The 14,411-nt window shown below is 34.8% G+C and overlaps 1 protein-coding gene across 2 annotated transcripts in view; it reads right to left on the reverse strand.

The window, feature by feature from the left end:
• Window positions 1–14,411, reverse strand: part of ELL2 (elongation factor for RNA polymerase II 2) — a 105,488-nt gene that overhangs the window by 24,665 nt on the left and 66,412 nt on the right. For both annotated transcript variants that reach the window (XM_056824678.1, XM_056824679.1), the window contains 5 exons: window positions 11,662–11,921; window positions 7,125–7,249; window positions 6,862–6,955; window positions 2,944–3,565; window positions 207–273 (listed from right to left, as the gene is read on the reverse strand). In XM_056824678.1, the coding sequence (XP_056680656.1) occupies window positions 207–273; window positions 2,944–3,565; window positions 6,862–6,955; window positions 7,125–7,249; window positions 11,662–11,921 (1,168 nt within the window). The remainder of the gene's footprint in view (window positions 1–206; window positions 274–2,943; window positions 3,566–6,861; window positions 6,956–7,124; window positions 7,250–11,661; window positions 11,922–14,411) is intronic.

The raw sequence follows: 14,411 nt of genomic DNA on the forward strand, positions 1-14,411 counted from the left end.
ATTACATGCCTAACCAGGAAAGCCAGTTGGCAGTACTAATTTTAGAAACACAAGCTTTTTAGGGATAGTCCTTTGGGAAGACAACATTGTCTAAGCATTTTAATTTAAGTAAATCTTCTTAAATTTTCTGACTTGGAAACCATGGAGAGAGAATTTGCAGACTTTTAAGCATCACACTATCATTGTGTGGCAGATATTCAACTTACATCAAGTAATCTGGTAGCTCAATGGTTGATGAAGGATCTGTGGAGGCAGTGCAAACCTCTTTAACTCCTAGGAAGAAACAGAATTTTAATATGTTCATCACCTAATGTGGTTACAATAAACCTCAAGTTCTAATCCAGATCAGAAGCACCCAGACCACTCTTCCTAGAAACTATTCTGCCACCTCAATAAGCAACAGTGAGCAAGGAATACAATTGAACATGAACAATAGAGGCCATATGACTAGCTCTACCACGGCCAATACCAGGAGTTGAAAGTGCACTGGCCACTGCAGCGTCTGCACAATAAAGGAATCCAATCTTAACCCAAGGTCAATCTTCTATTATTTCAAGAAAAGTTGTGGCATCTGCACAGCATTCAAGTACTGTGGTGGCAGATGCAGCCAAACAATTGGAGAAACAAGTTTTACATCAACATCTAATTTTCATGGGATTTGAACAAGACAGACAAGACAATAATGTGAGGCAGCAGGCTGCTTTAGTCACTGTATTTTTACAGCCATCCTTTTTGAGGGGAGATGTGGAGGAGGAGTATGAAGTCTGCTGAATTGTGTCAGAAGTTTTCCCATCAGTTTCAAGACACACACAATAAGGGAGTACTATGTCCTAATTCATACTGAACTAACCTCCTGTTACTAAAGACGGCTTTTTTTTTTTTAAAAAAAAGGAAAAGAAAAATAACGTCAGTCCCTGAGCACTGCTAGGAAAGTGTGTAAGATCCCCAGAGTATTTCATTTGAGTAAACTACCTTCAAAGAGTATGTTTAATGATTCTTTAATGAGCGTAAATTTGTGCCATCCAAAATAAAAAAAGGCTAATAAACTAAAACTCTATCACTTGCTTGCTGACAAAATTTAAATCTCCCTTGCAAAAGAAAAATGAACATTTTGCAATTTCATACTCATTTTTCCCCCTCACTCCCCCACTTTAAAATGCAGATCTCGCCTTCCAGACCATGCAGACTTTTAAGGATCCTATGAGCAACGTTTGGATAAAACAAAACAAAAATTTCAAAAAACTCTTATGATTTTATCTCTTACATATCTGTCTGAGCTAAAGGAGAATACGTTCTTGTGGATACCTGAGTACATGCCATCTAGTTCTTTTCCTGGTCACTAAACAGAGATTGATTTTTAAATCAAATTTGGAGAATGTGGCTTTATATTTTCTTCTTGTTTTCTTAGTTCTGGGAGACTCCAAATTCTAACTCAAAAGAAGCTTTTGTTTGACATGAAGTTAGAATCTGTCATGGAAAAGGAGTCGAACTGTAATTGAATTCCTGAGGAAAAACTGAATCTGGCTAAGAGTTGACTTGACCACCTTAGAAGTGTGAAATAATTGTCCCCAAGCATTAAATTGTTCTGGACACCAGCACCAAGATTAAGCCAGAAAAATAATTCTATCTTACAAGCAAGAGAGAGGTTAGGAGACAGCACATATTTAGAGATCTGACCTATGAATTCTGAATGCTTGACTTCTAATGTTCTTATGGGTTTTGAGGAAGACGGCCCCTGCCTCAGACTTACGATGCTACGAGTCTATGAAAATACTTTAAAAGGGCATAAGCTGACATGCTATTATAACCAAGTTCACATTAATGATAAATTTTACTACAAATTCATTTTACTGTTTCACTTCTGTAAATTTTCCCCTACTATAAGCATCACACAGGAAAAAAAAGGGGAAAAAGTCAGAGAATTGTACCATTTCAATTATATGCACAAATATAGAAAGTAAAATATGGCATTCCTTATTCATATACTTGACTAAAGCAGTATTTTTCTAGGCAATTTGCCTTAGTCATCGCCTGCATTTACAATTAGCTACAAGACTGAAAGATGGGCTTTGATTCTTCCATTTTTTAGTGAGCTTGACCTCAACTCTTAGAGAAGTAACTCCACAAAGCTAGTATTTTCTTTTGAAAATCAAAAGGCTGAATTGTATTATCATGAGATTTTAAGTTCATCGCAATGATTCCAAGGAAGCACCCCAGAAAGTCTATTGTGGGAATTATAGTACTTTAGCCATTAATATTTTATCTAAACAGTGCTTCTTAGCATATCTAGATTTTTTTTTACCCTTATATGTCAAGCTCCTGCCAGAATATACATACTTTCTGTATTTTATGGTTCTTAGGAAAAGAGGACATTTGATTTCAGTTTGGATAAAGAAATTCATGCACTCAATTATGCTAAATATCTGAGTTAATAGAAATCCAGAATTTTCTTAATTATGTTACTTTACTGATATATACAGTATTATTGTCATAATATAAAACATTTGCACAAGATATCAAATGAATCAACTAGCAACTTATGGAAAATTGGCAAGGCTCTGAATGAAACTGACATTATGAGCCCTCAAATTTAATTTCATTTGCAAGTTAAAAAAATTTTTTTTACATTTTCCCACTTCTAATGCTAATTCTAGTAGATATATCCTTTTTATGGGGAGGTTAATAAAGATTTCTTCTTAATATTTCTAGTTAAATAAGTATTAAAATGATATTTATAGTTATTATAATGTCCTGTAAAGCTTCTACAAAAGGCCTAAAAGATATTCTTGGGAGGGCTGATATAGTCAATACCATAATATTATTACCAAATACTGCACATGTAAAATCATGTTTAGAGATTCATTAGAAACCAGTAATCCTGAGCGTCCCAACAGCATTCCCTCATTGTTTTAAAAGAGCAATCTTTACAGAAATTTCAAATACCTTCGTTTAAATCCAGACTGGAGTTATTTAGCTTGGCAATTTCATCTTTTGTCTTAAGGTCTTTCTCCTTTTCCTCAATATTTTCAATGTCCTGTTTTTTAATTTGGTTCTTTTCCTTATGTTTTTTAGATTTTTTTTTAGATTTTTTATGTGACACTGAATGTTTTTCTTCCATTGGCTTTGGACACTTTGATAGAATTGAATCAGGTGGTGGGATTTCCAAAGAAGTCCTAGAGGTATATTTGTCCTGCTGGTCCTCAAAGATGCTACTTCCATTTTGATTAAAACTGTCAATAGGTAGGTCTTGAGTTCCCCGGCCTTCTGGAGTGCTAGGGGAATTGGAGTTAGAATTTACAGTCTGAGGAGGATTTGAAACTAGAAGGTGGGTTGAAGGAAGAGGTGGTAGAGTTGGGGTGGCAGCAGTTGCAGGAGGAGGAGGAGGAGGTGGTGGTGGAGGAGGAGGAGGAGGAGGAGGAGGAGGTGGTGGTGGTGGTGGTGGTGGTAGAGCATGGGTGGAATTCAAATGACTGTTTAATGTTGGGTGAACTCTATTTGTTAGGTGAGATATCCTCATTTTTTTATTCATTAAAGGATCTGTGAAATCTGAATCCAAGAGGCGTTTCTGAAAAACAATAATAGGAAGGAATAAAAACAGGTTAGTTGGCACCAATATGGAACACAACATTTAAATGACTGGTTAATGCACGTCCAGCAGAATAGCCTTGTTCACACCTTAATGCTAACGGTGAAACATTAACTTTTTCTCAAGCGTCAGCAACAACAATAACAACAAAAGTGAAGTCATCTAACAGTCTGGTTCATTGACATTTCTTAGGAGATGGTATTCAGATCTGTCTGATCAGATCACCACCTCTCTCTAAATGCCTCCCTCTGTCACAGAGATCTTAGGGCATAGTAATAGCACTAAATAAAGCAAGTAATCCAGCTCTGCTGGCCACAGTTGACCTAGTTTTAAACGTGAGGAGGGAGCAATTTATACCATTTCACCCTGTGAGAACTAATGAGACCTGGCAAAAAACAATAGGCCAACACTTATTTAGTCTCTCCTAATGTGTGAAAAAGTTCTGGCTTTAAAATGAATATTACACTCATAAATTTATTATTTCATCTTTTTTGGAACAAATGCTTATACTAGTAATGCCTTAACCACCAAATCTTTCCTGAAAAATACTAGTAGCATTTTTTTTACTTAAATATTCATTCACTAAGTTGTAATGATAAATAATGACAGCTAGCATTTCATATAATACTTTCAAGTTGACAAAGTGCTTGATCTCATTTTATTCTCATAACAACCCTAGAAGATTGGTGTTATTATTATCCTCATTCTACAGATGAGAAGTTAAGTGATATGCCTACGACCACACAGCTGTTGAGTATCTAAAGACATATTTGAATTCAGGTCCTTCTCACTCTACATGTAGTGCTCTATCAAAGGTGCTTTCTAGGTCATGAGAGAGCTGAGTGGCATTGGTAAAAATGATAGGGAATGTTTTCATCTTAACCAAGAGAATAACTACTGTCACAAAATTATAGATGGGTATAGAATCCATCTGCACCAGAGATCCTTAACCATGGATCCCAAAGGAGTTCTAGGTAGATTTTAGAAGGTTGGTGAAGTTGGATGGGATGAAAATTATATCTTTATTTTCATTAGCCTTTAACTGAAATTTAACATTTTCTTCAGGACCTAAAAACATTAGTCTGAGAAGGGGTCTGCAGGGTTCACCAGGCTGCTAAAGGAGTCAATGACATAAAAAAAGATTAAGAACCTCCCTTAACCTCCCTTACTATATATAGAAATGATACCCTTTAAATAAAAATTGAGGCAAGGCAGTTCCATGTAGAAGTTATAGATTTAAAATTAAATGTAGGGGGAAGCTAGGTGGCTCAGTGGATTGAGAGCCAGGCCTAGAGATGGGTTCAAATCTGGACACAGATACTTCCTAGCTGAATGACCCTGGGCAAGTCACTTAATTCCCCATTGCCTAGTCTTTACCACTCTTCTGCCTTAGAACCAATACATAGTACTTATTCCAAGATGGAATGTAAGGGTCAAAAAATGTTTTTAATTATATTAAATGTAAGATAATACCATATAGGCTTCATATATGATACAAATAACATAAGTAATAATCAATTCATTCATCTATCCTCTCCCTATAGAAGTGAACACCACTTATTTGCCACTACAAGTATCAAATCCTTCTCAGTATATAATTATATCAGAGTATAAGAAGTGTCATAACAGTTATTTGCTATGTGGTTAAAGCTCCTACAAAGTAAGAGTAAAGCCACAAATCAAAAGTTTTATTTTTTCCTCTGCTCCAATATTTCCTAATAGTTGAGGGTAAATTTCTTAACAAGAAGAGTGGAGATGTTATGCTCCTGAGATAATGATGAGGGTGAATTAACAGCTGTCATTAAACCCAAGGCTTGCTTCATTACTCTTTACCACATTACTCTTTATTCTCAGGCCTGGGCATGGGTGCCTAGAGTGGGAGGTCTATTCTGGTCATCTGGGTCAACTGTCAAGAATAAATGATCAAATTTGTTCAAGACTGCTCCAAAAGTGTGGGACAGAAGCAGAATATGTTCAATCTTGGGCAAATTGGTTCTGATTTAACCCAGAATTGCTCTGATCTCCTTCTGGAGCAGGCCTAATGCACTGGGGGATAATTCCAAGCCAGGGGATCACTCTGGGACACCCCACTTCAAAGAGATTACAACCCAACTGGCTTCTGGGAATTGAGATGCATGGCAAATGGTTCTTTGCTTCCTTACATTAAGTGATAGACTTCTAATAATAGTGAGGATCATCTTACTTAATGCGTTAAGACAAAAAAAAATTTTAAAAACACACTAACATTATCATTATTATATATATATAATGTATATATATATTATATATAAATATATATATATATAAAATATATATATATATAAAGACAAACATTATTGTCGTTAATTTGAGTTCACAATTTTTTTTCCTACCCCTGGAACACAGAGAAAAATGTTTCCTTTGAACCTAAAAGGATATTAAAAACAAACTTACTTGATAGCATTTTTTCCTTCCTGAAAAGGGATGTGAAAATTAAGCTCTAAAAAAGTGAATTAGGCTTCAAATGTATTAAGGAAGGCTTCCAGCAGCTTAAGTAGATTATCTAAGGAGAATTTATTAGAAATAAATGGCTAAGAATCAATCAAGGTGAATGAAGTGTTGAAGGGTTGCAATTTACACCAGTAGAAGGTCAGCCTACACCAAAGGAGAGAGAGAATAGCTCCATTTAAATATTCAAGTAAGGGAAATGGTGAATGCTTTTACAAAACAAATTTTTCTGTAGTATGAATAGTTACCTTCTATATTTACAATATTTGGCTTTCTTTAAGAAGTGGTACACACAGTACTTTTCTTAAATCATTTTTTCTTTTTGGGACTTTTAAGAAAATTGCTAAAAAGGTTTCAAAAATATTCAAGTTATACATGTTTCTAGTTAAGATTAAATTTGCTGAATTTCCTACAGTAAATCATAGAATCATGGGGCTGGAAGGGACTTGAGAGTCATCTAGTCAGTTATCAATGGAATAGAAGAAAATCCTGTTATGATATATAAACTTTCAGAACAACAAGTACAATTTCATCTGTTGCACCAGTGGGTCAAAGTGAAGCATTCCCATTAAGATGCCACCAGGAGTGGAAAGAGCCCTGGACTGGGAGCCAAGGGTCCTGGGTTCTAGTCCTGACTCTGCCCCTCTCCAAGTGGTATGGCCTTCAGCAATCACTTCCCCACTGTGGGCCTCAGTTCCTTGATTTTCTATAAATCATAGTTAGACTTGATGATCTCCAAGGTCCTTTTCAGCTCTAACATTCTATGATTCTATGATTTTATGAAATACCTGAGAAGGAGAAGATGCAGCATCTTTATTAGAACATATAGGAGATTCTGAACCGGTGGTGCTGGTAGCATTCTGAGGAGATGGATTTAATTTTCTGTAAAGGACACACATGTTCCAGGTTATACTAAAGATTTCATCAAGATTTTTAAGAGAAAGTTTACCCCTTGCTTCTCCTTCCCACCCCTCAAATCAAAGCAACATAAGTACCAATGTTTAGCGTCCTAATTTTATTCTTCCCCTTAAAAAACAACAAAACAACTTACCTAGAGAGCACTAATTCCAGTGACTGTCTGTCTATCTCATTGTATCCAGGCCAATCTTTTTGGAGTTCTTTAAATACATAATCCTTTAAGGTATAAGAAAGGTCCTTAGGATTCAGGTTTGCTACCTACAACAAAGAACACAAAAATACATTAGACTAATTTGTAAAAAAAAAAAAAAAACTCCACTGGTTCCTTATCATCTCTAGAATAAATTATAAAGTCTTCTCTTTGGCATTCAAACCCCAAAGTTTTTATTTGCTTGTATTTTTTTTTCTTTTTATTTCCAATGCCTGGCACTGATTTAGTAAATGCTTGCTGATTCACAACTGTAAGCTACTTAATACTTCTGCTAGTACAGAACCAGCAGGAACCTTTAAGATTTACACTTAAAAGCCGCCACTACTGAATTAATTAGCATATCAGAGATGGCTGATTTGGTACATAGTACATTTCATTAAATACCCCTTTTTTATTTTAGAAACTCTAGTTGCTATTTTTCTCCCTTTGTGGGCATCTAATGTTTTCTTTGTGAAAGGCTTTTTTACTTATATAATACTATAATATACAAAGACATGTAGGAAAAATTCATTAGGATAGATGAGGAGAAAAAAGTATTTCTTGGATACATTTATCTCCATTTTCCCAATCAGAGGTTCACAGTTATGTTTACTAATATCTCTATATATGTCTAGTTATAGCAATATTACTCTCAAAAGGAAGTTAATTCTCAAATTATCTGTGTTCCCTATAAACACATTGTTTACAAGGACACAAAAAACAACTGTGCATGTGAATTAAAACCCCCTAAACTTTTACCATAAGAAATATTCCTCTGGCCATAGTATGGAAATATAGATATATAGAAGAAGGGATGTGATTACACTGTTAATTAATGTCCGTTTTTTACCAAGTCTGGTAACTTGTTTGCAATACACCATTCAAGTCTCTATAGATATTTAAATAGATTTTAAATAACATTCTCCTACCTTTCACTAGCTAATAGAGAATCATTATTCCAGAAGCACTATAGGCATAATACAAAGTTAAAAGGAAATGGGTGTATCAATTTATTTTTCTTTATTTTTTACCTCTAATACTTTATTACCTATCCACTGATGCTATCATTTTCACAAATGCATGGCTCCAGAAGGAATTAATTATTTAAAGTTACTGAAACCCATCTAGATCAGTTTTAGGGAAATGACTGAGGCACACAGAGGTTGTTGGACTTCCTAGGGATCACACAACCAAATGTCAGATACATCTGAACACAGGTCTTCCTTCCCAACTCTAAGTCTGTCACTCATCTTCACTATGCCATTTGTATATATGATATGAAAACTAAAGGAAACTATTAGTTTTGTGTTAGAAAAATTATAAGTGAAAATTGTTAACATTAAGTTATATGTGCAGTATTTTTATGCAAGGTCACCAGATTTTTAAAGTGCAATTCCATTTTTCCATGAGAAATCCTTAGACTTCCCACTATCCTTTATGAAATTTATGACTATTATCCTCCTTAATAATCTGTATCCACATCTCTGGTTATCCTGATCACTAACTATGACAGTCATGAGGCCAAAATTTTTCAGGCCATGATGGAAGCTGAAGTATGATTTATAATTTGGGGTGTCACATTTCTATTGAATGATCAATGATCCTCAGGTTATTACTAGTGGAAATATTAGTTTCACTTAAATGAAAAGTCAGTCTTAAAAATTATGTCAATGTGATCTCTCTTTACTTTTTTATTTTTATATTTAAGCATGCTTTTAAAACTCTCTTTCATTTGAAGATCTTTTTGATGTTATCTTTTGAAATTGAAACCAGTTATTTTAACATTAGATCACAAAGGCACTGTTCTCCTGCCTTTCCAGTGTGCTGGGCTGTATAACTGTCAGTTCAACCTTCCATTTCCCTGGGCAACTTCCTAAGATTATAAATTACAGAAGAACTGCTGATATGCCTTGGTAGAAGGAATTTCCACAGTGAAATCCAAGTTAATTCTAGTAAAGCAAAATGGAAACCTAATTTGAATGCCCAGATAATTTGAATAGGAAAACTCTTTTTTTTTTTTTTGCTTTGATGATCAGGCTACTGAAGGCTGTCCTGGATTAAAATATAAATTAGTCACTGTAGTGCTTTCCTTTCTAAGTATAAACCTGGTTTTAACATTTGAGCTGGTTCTTCCTGTGCCAGGAAAATAGATGCATAATATTCTCTAGAGAAATACAAGGAAAAATTAAAAAAAGTCATATGTGTTATTTGTATAAGGAACAAGTTATCAAAGTTACCAAAAATATTAAGCTAATTTTAAATTTAGGTATAATCATCTTAGCCAGAGTTTAGTCTGAGGAGCTATCAACTTTCTGAATTAATAACTTTCAAAGGATGACTTGTAATAATCAGGTTGAGCAACAAATCAGCAAACATCCCTATTGGCAGAGGAGGAAAGGATTACTTTGGGCAGCTTTTCAACTTTTATTACTCAGGAGAGAATCAACCAGTTTGTGGACGATCCCTTGTTCTTTCTCTTTTCCCCTTTTATATGTACTTTTGGGCAATCTTGTTATATATTTCCATGGATATCAGAGAGAAAGGAAAGGCAGTAAAATTTTAATCAATACATTTGTGAACTACACAGATAAAGATTTAGATTGAATTAAATTAGATATAATTTGATACTTAAAGTATTTAAGTGCCTGTTCAATATAAGGCCTAGGGGACAAAAAGACAAAATTGAATTAGGTTCTGCCCTCAAGAAACTTCTGTTTTACTTGGGAAAGGTACTACCATAAAAATCAATTTTGTCAAGTGTTGGGAAGTTCACATTACTGATTTAAAGGAAGTTTTTGTATTGTTGGTGAATTTCTTCTATTTCTGCTTTGTCTTGGGCTTCTTAACATTATTGTACCTGATGGCTCAAAGGGAGTCTGAATATAGTCAAGAATTACCAGTGTGGGATCCTTACCTATCAATAATCCCAGAATGACTTACCTAAATGCTTCATTCATTCACATTTCATGAGTACCCAAGGTTTTATACATCTTTGTATACAAATATACATATGTATAGTTACTTTAGGCTTCTCAACCCCATGTTTATAATAAGTTTTACTAGACTATTACCGCCCTACTCCAAAGCAATAATTTCATTTCTTTAATTTGTAACTCGCCTGCCTGCGGTACACACCATTCCCCCAAAGAACTCTCTGCCATATGAACTTAAAACTGATTTTGTTTCTTGGGTTGCTTTAAAAAATATTTATTCAAATCATCTAACACCCCAAGATATGATTGTATAAATGCTGGGATGGAACACATTGAATGTCTATTATCTCTGCTCTAATCTGCATATCATTTAAGATGGTGCCATGAACATATTAGGTAAGGGAATAAAACGATTTTAATCTTGGAAGTAATAGATTAAGGTTTTTAGTGAAATTTAATATCTACTCCTAACATGGAATTGTTTTAAGAAAAAACAAAGGATAAAACTTCCCAAACTCATAACTATAATAAGAGGTCTGAATGCTATTCAAACTTGAATAGTTTCATAAATTAAGAGGCTAATACTATTAGCTTAAGAATTAACATTCAATTACTAGATTCATACCCATGATTATGATGCTATAAGGACTAATGGTCACTTCAAATTCTCCCCAAATTCATAATCTAAATACACATTTTATCTGCATAAAAATGAAGTTCTAGTAAATGTAGTTCATGGAAAGGGTTGGATCAGAAGAATACCAATAAGGAACCATTAATAAAACCCATATTCTAAATTGATCTTTACTTTTAAAAACATGTTAGCCAAAGTCATATACAACAAATGAGAAAAAAAGAGACAATTGTCAAATTCCTATTTGTGTCTAAGTCAATGGAAACTGGGGAAATTGTTCAAGTAACTCAATAAAAAGCGTGAAATATTCTTTCTTGCTTACATATTCTAGATCATAATTTCAAGAAGGAAGGGGTCTTTAGAGGCCATTTACCTTCCTTCTGGTTTGCCTTTCTCATTTAACAGATAAGGAAATTGTAGCCCAATGAGATTAAGTGACCTGCCCTATATTACATGGTAGTAAATGGCAGTACTGGGATACAAATACATTCATCTGTGGGGTACATAGAGGTCACAGGTTAAATGAATTGCTCAAGGCTTTGCAACTTTGATCTAGAATCCAAATGTCCCAAACTCCAGGTCCAAGAATGCTTTCCTGGTGGCTCACTGAAATTTGGAGCCTGCATAGTCCTTTAGTTTAGACTATCTAGATAAGAACTTCAAAATTTCTATTTCTATTTAGAATGTTTCAGCTTACAAATCTAAATGAATGAATTACATCTAAAGTGAATGAATTAAATGGCTGCCCTGAGGTAGCTCAACTTCACATAAGTTATGCTTTTTAAACTGTCCCTTTACTAAATTGAGTCTGACAGTTCTCTATTTTAAAGAGGAACCAGCCAGCTTAATTAAAGGTGAGGATTTCTCTAGAAGAGGATGAGAGGAACGACCACAAAAATTAAACTGGTCTCACCTGTTGAAGGATAGCTCCAAGGGAGTTCTTGTCTTTTTGATTAACACCATCTTTCTGTAATCTAGCAAGTAGCTCTGGTTTCTTGTAAGTCTTCAGTGCCAGGAGGTGAATCACCCTGTCTCTATAGGGCCGCTGAGAAACATTGTTGTTTAAATGGATCTTTCTTATTGTATTTGCAGGGTTAATAGGAGTTGACCTTTTCCTCTCAGGTACTGCATCTGGAACGACTTGAGGTGCTTTCCGAATCTGTACTCTTTTACCTAGGTCCATTGGAAAAGACAATGATTGTGTGCTACAACATGTGAATCTTCTAAAGGGCTTCTTTTTGTTTTCCCTAATTCATTACCTCAAAGTTCTTTTTAACATTGCAATTTTTCACCTAGAATTTGATAATCCTAAAGAAGATGAAGGGGGCACTTGGAATGTGACAGTGCATGGTTTTGCAGGGATGGGGTTACATAAGGTTGTCTGGTTGAGTTTTGAGTATGTCAAACAATTTACCTATTACTGCCAATTACTGAGGCAAATAATAATTCAAAGTAAGGTTTGAGGATTTCTCTATCAGGTCAGGTTTATCTAGACTCACTCATTAGATGAAGTCTAATGAGATCATATTAGTCCAATTTCTGAGGTCCAGAGAATTAAAGTGACAGCTCAAAATCACAAAGGGACCAGAGCCAGGCTATAACTAAGTCTCCTTACTCTTAGTTTAATATTAATGACATAATCACTAACAAAGATGAACATTCCAGTATACACAGAACCAAAAAAAAGACTGTATATGAAAACATTAACTTCTTTAATGCTAGTTTGTTTTTCTGTGCTGTATATAAATCTAGAAAATCAAAAGGTAAGATTAATAAAAATTGCTCTAGACTGCACTGAGAATGGGATGAATGACAGTTATGCAAATATTATATTAACCTTTTCACTTCAGGCACAAACTGTAAGGCTAGTACCTACTAATTTTATGTTCTTTATTGATGGTTGAGCTAGAAATTTTGGAAGCTGAAAAAAATTTTTCAAGAAATGGCCAAATAAGATCTTTATTCCTCAGCAATGGAAAGATGGTGAGTAGTATAATTATGCCTCTGCAAAAAGAAAAAGGAGGCCTTTCCCATTCTCTTTATGTAAACCACATCCATAGGAAAACCCTTTTCCTTATGAGAACCTAAATCTTACTAAGTTCTGCTTTATTTCTGATATTGATGCATCTTGTAGATATAGAAAGCTTGGCTGAAATAGGCATTGTATACCTAAGTACATAATTTATTGAACAATTTTTTTGGGGGGGTAAAAAGACTTATTATGAATGTTGTGTTATCTGGGGCTCATCTAGTTTTGATCCCCTTCCCTAGGTTTCCTGAAGAGAAGTCATGCTTATGCTCCTTAGTTAAATAGCTGTTTAGATTATTAAAATGACAGTCCAACACACCAGACCATGAGTTATAAATAAGACTAATTGGCATCAAATATTTCAGAAAGAAAAGTAAATGTTGGAATTCAAGCTCTAAATAATTCTGTCAGTAGCTTTATAACTGAAGTTAGAGCATGGAAGGTATGGAAAAGGAAGAGTGGTGTGGAAAGATGGTTTATTTTTTATTCTCAAGCAAAGTTAAGGGCACAGTTTGAATGATCTCAAGGAATCTCTTTCTACCATTATTATTTTTTATTTTAGCATCTGGACACGATACATGGCAAAAACCATTCCTCAAAGAACACAACAAGAAAGGTGGGAAAGTTTAAGGACTAAGGGATGAAATGGAAAAGAATTAAGATTAAAAAAACAACTTTTTTTTGCTCCCCCCCCCCAAATTTCAGAGATCATCAGTTTGGAAGTAAACATAATTTCTAACAATAACAAGAGCAAATCTTTCCCACCTTGCTTAGCTAAGCGCATCCTACCAAAGTAAACAGGTAGTTTCATGGTCAAGAGCAAGATAAATGTTAACAAACACAAAAGGTAGTAAAACTTTCACTATATGGCAGTTTACTTCATCCTTTCCTAATATGTATGGTTTTTCCCCATCTTAGAACAGCATGGAGGCCAGGGTTCTGGTTTAGTCTGTTCTTTTCTCAAGGCACTATCTTCCCTGAGGACAGGCAGTGAGACAGACAAAAGGGGCAATTTGGTTATGAGAGCACAGGAGTGATGTCAGGGTAGTGACATAGGAAAAAGGTCTAGGCTGGATCCTAGTACTGGCCAGGTAATCTGCCCCTTTTGATCTAGTTTTTATAACCAGCTGCCTAGCCTGAAATGAGAACCTATCCCGTGGAACTGGTGAGTTATTTGCAACAAACATTTGCACATCCTTTTGCCCACTCTAAGGTTCCTATTCAATTCGAGAAAGAGACTGTGGAAGAAAGAAAACATTAGTGACCAAACAGGCAGAAAAATAAAGCAGGAAATATTAAGTACAAGGGGCAAGGGTAGGGATGGGGAAAACATCTTTTTTTTTTTTAATTTTAGAAAGTTCCTTTAATGAAACCTGTGGGAGAACCTAATTCTCTTTCCAGACCCAACTTCTAATCAATCCCTAGAGTTTTTTTTTTTTATATAACTGGTGGTAGCAAATCAAACTGTGTTGTGTGTGACCTGGGGACTGCTCTTCTGAATCCATACTTCACTATATTAAGAGAGATACATCCAGGAGGTTACTGATATTTCTTCCACTCAATATGAGACAGAGAGTTAGTCATTATCTACATCTAACAACTATCAAATAAATAAGCAAGCTAAAACAAAGGCA

The sequence above is a fragment of the Monodelphis domestica genome, chromosome 3 (genome assembly GCF_027887165.1).
Source record: "Monodelphis domestica isolate mMonDom1 chromosome 3, mMonDom1.pri, whole genome shotgun sequence".
NCBI classification, from domain to species: domain Eukaryota; kingdom Metazoa; phylum Chordata; class Mammalia; order Didelphimorphia; family Didelphidae; genus Monodelphis; species Monodelphis domestica.